At 33.9% G+C, this 2,500-nt stretch overlaps 1 protein-coding gene across 1 annotated transcript in view; it reads left to right on the forward strand.

Annotated features, from left to right (window-relative positions):
• The window catches only part of LOC119575123 (7SK snRNA methylphosphate capping enzyme-like), a 35,004-nt gene that overhangs the window by 10,702 nt on the left and 21,802 nt on the right, over positions 1 to 2,500 (forward strand). The window contains exons 3-5 of the mRNA XM_037922552.1: positions 1,105 to 1,287; positions 1,492 to 1,663; positions 1,864 to 2,072. Of these exons, the coding sequence (XP_037778480.1) occupies positions 1,105 to 1,287; positions 1,492 to 1,663; positions 1,864 to 2,072 (564 nt within the window). The remainder of the gene's footprint in view (positions 1 to 1,104; positions 1,288 to 1,491; positions 1,664 to 1,863; positions 2,073 to 2,500) is intronic.

Genomic DNA, 2,500 nt, shown 5'->3' on the forward strand with positions numbered 1-2,500 from the left:
ATATTGAATGCTGGAAATTGTTTTCCTCTTTGTAACAGTTCAAAATAGCCAAATTTACATTATTTTTGTTATATGCTGCAACTGATATTAGACATTGCATACACTCTATTGATAGAACTTAATTAAGTAATTCACCAGTACTGCGCATCAGCATAAACAATGAAGTTTTAAAAAAATGATTTGAATATTTCTTAACAATTAGTGTCTTTATACTTACCAGTATAGATGACACTCGCTCTTCTTTGATGAAAATATTCCTTGTTTTTAAGCACTTTCTTTTTCATTTGAGTTGAAAGTTATTCTTTGGATGTTATGCACTACTAACAATCCTAGATGCAATGAAGGGTGCCTTGCTTTTGCGTGCCTGATTCTCAGACTCGCCAGGCAGTCTACACTGCTGGCGTGCCAAAAGTGTCCTGCACCTTGCCATAAATAACCTTAGCAGGCAGATACTGCGCCTTATAATCCAGGCATCATGCAGGTTTGCTAAAACGGAACCTTTTTTTTTTTTTTTCATTATTATTTTTTTTTTATGATGAAATGAAATCTTTTGAATATAATGAATTGTGTTTTGATGTAGAAGTATATATATATATATATTTTTTTTTTTTTTGTAAAACAATTTAGATTTTATATGTGCCCTATAAATGGTTTATAACCTTTGTCTTTGGATGATTTAAAGTTTGACTTTGGTATGTCTTCTGCCTAGGATATCAGAGTATATCATTTTCTTAAAATACTATATTCAAGAGAACTTGGTAAATTATTCTCTAAGGAATCAACCCCAATAAAGATTAAAAAATATTGCATTTCATATTCTTTATCTATGTAGAAGGAAATTCTGTGACAAGATGGTTCCATAATGCTGCCTGAGTGGCTCTACACCAACACTTCACAGGTGTAATAAGCAAACTGTAGAAGGAATTTTTGTAAAAAAATAGTTGGATTATCATTTATGGGATTTGAGCCTGCCTGCATAATTTTATACATTATGCCTCATTGTTTTTTTAAGCAAATAAATGCTGGGTGACAATTGTTATTTGGAACAAAGAGGTAGATCTCTTGATCTTTTTGTAATCTTCATAAATCTTTCTTACATTTCAGGAAAATACGTACAGACCCAGAGTTCCGATACAAGCGTAAAAGATCATACAGCTACTCTGGTCCAGGAGAATTTCGTAACAAGAGACGTAAAAATAATATTGTACTTCCCTCAAAATTTCTCCTTGGTGGAACTATATCAGATCCACTCAATCTTGGTTCCCTAGACAAGGAAGGGATAGCTAAGTAAGGAATGAATGCTATAGTCATGAATACCTGGTATATCTTATTTAGCTCTATTGTTAAGAAGATAATAAATGATGATGTTTTTTAAAGACCAATATGGATCTCCCAAGTAGATCTTCAAGTCAACTGTCAATATTGTTTTAATATTTCCGTTTTATTTTGTTGTCACAAGATTTTTATTTTTAATATTAAATATTATTTCAGACTTGCTGAAGATGAGGCAGCAGGGGGAACTGTATCCAAACGATCGGATGCAGTTCGTGTTATCATACCACCGAACATCAATGACCCGTTAAATTTAGATGCTTCCTCAGATAATGAAGATGTTCTCACAGATGCCCTGCAGAAGCAACTACGGCGTAACAGGAGGAGGAGGGTGAGTCAGAAATGTTGTTATAAGGGTGCTTACTATATTTTTTATTATATTTGTGTTACTATACAAGGTTAAACATCATCAATGTTATTGTGGGCTGGGTTAAGTCATTATATTGATAATTTTGCTTCTATTGCTGTAATGCATTACATTTCAAAGTTTTTGAGGAATAAACAATAATAATTTATAATTTTTCAAACCAGAAACGGAAACGGAGACTGTCAGAGCCAGGGAGTGCCACTGCTGATGGGGAAGGCATTGATAATGACGGAGGACCAGCTGAAGAAGAGGATTTGCAAGAGAGCATCCTGCCAGCTCCAATCCTACCAAAAGCTCCCCTTGAGGAAGCAATGAAGCCACTGACAGTGAACACAGAGTTCACAACACCACAGAGCTCAACAGAAGCACGAAAGTAAGATTGGATGCTTAGGTTGTTTGAGATGATTAACATAGTTAGTGAGAGAAACATCCATGGAAAAATTAGTGAAACATGAGTTAACCTCATTGTGCTGGTTATTTAGAATGCCTTCCCCTTCCTGAACTGGGATATTTGACACTCAATTTTTAACATGAAATTTGCTCTATACATATAGAAAATACATTGTGGACTAAATATATTAGTTATCCCTATCAGTGGTAAGGTTTCAACCAATATAATTCAGGTTTCAGTGGTATTAACTGTAAAAAGTCTGCCAAGGTGTCAAGTGTTTTTTAGTGGGATCAGGTTTCTTTTGATCTCATATTCAGAAATGTGCACCAGCATTTATGGAATGTTATAGTAACTTTTTTAAAGAAATTAGGATGTACAAACATGTAGATGTAGAGACTATTTTTATTCAA

The sequence above is a fragment of the Penaeus monodon genome, chromosome 7, assembly GCF_015228065.2.
Source record: "Penaeus monodon isolate SGIC_2016 chromosome 7, NSTDA_Pmon_1, whole genome shotgun sequence".
NCBI classification, from domain to species: domain Eukaryota; kingdom Metazoa; phylum Arthropoda; class Malacostraca; order Decapoda; family Penaeidae; genus Penaeus; species Penaeus monodon.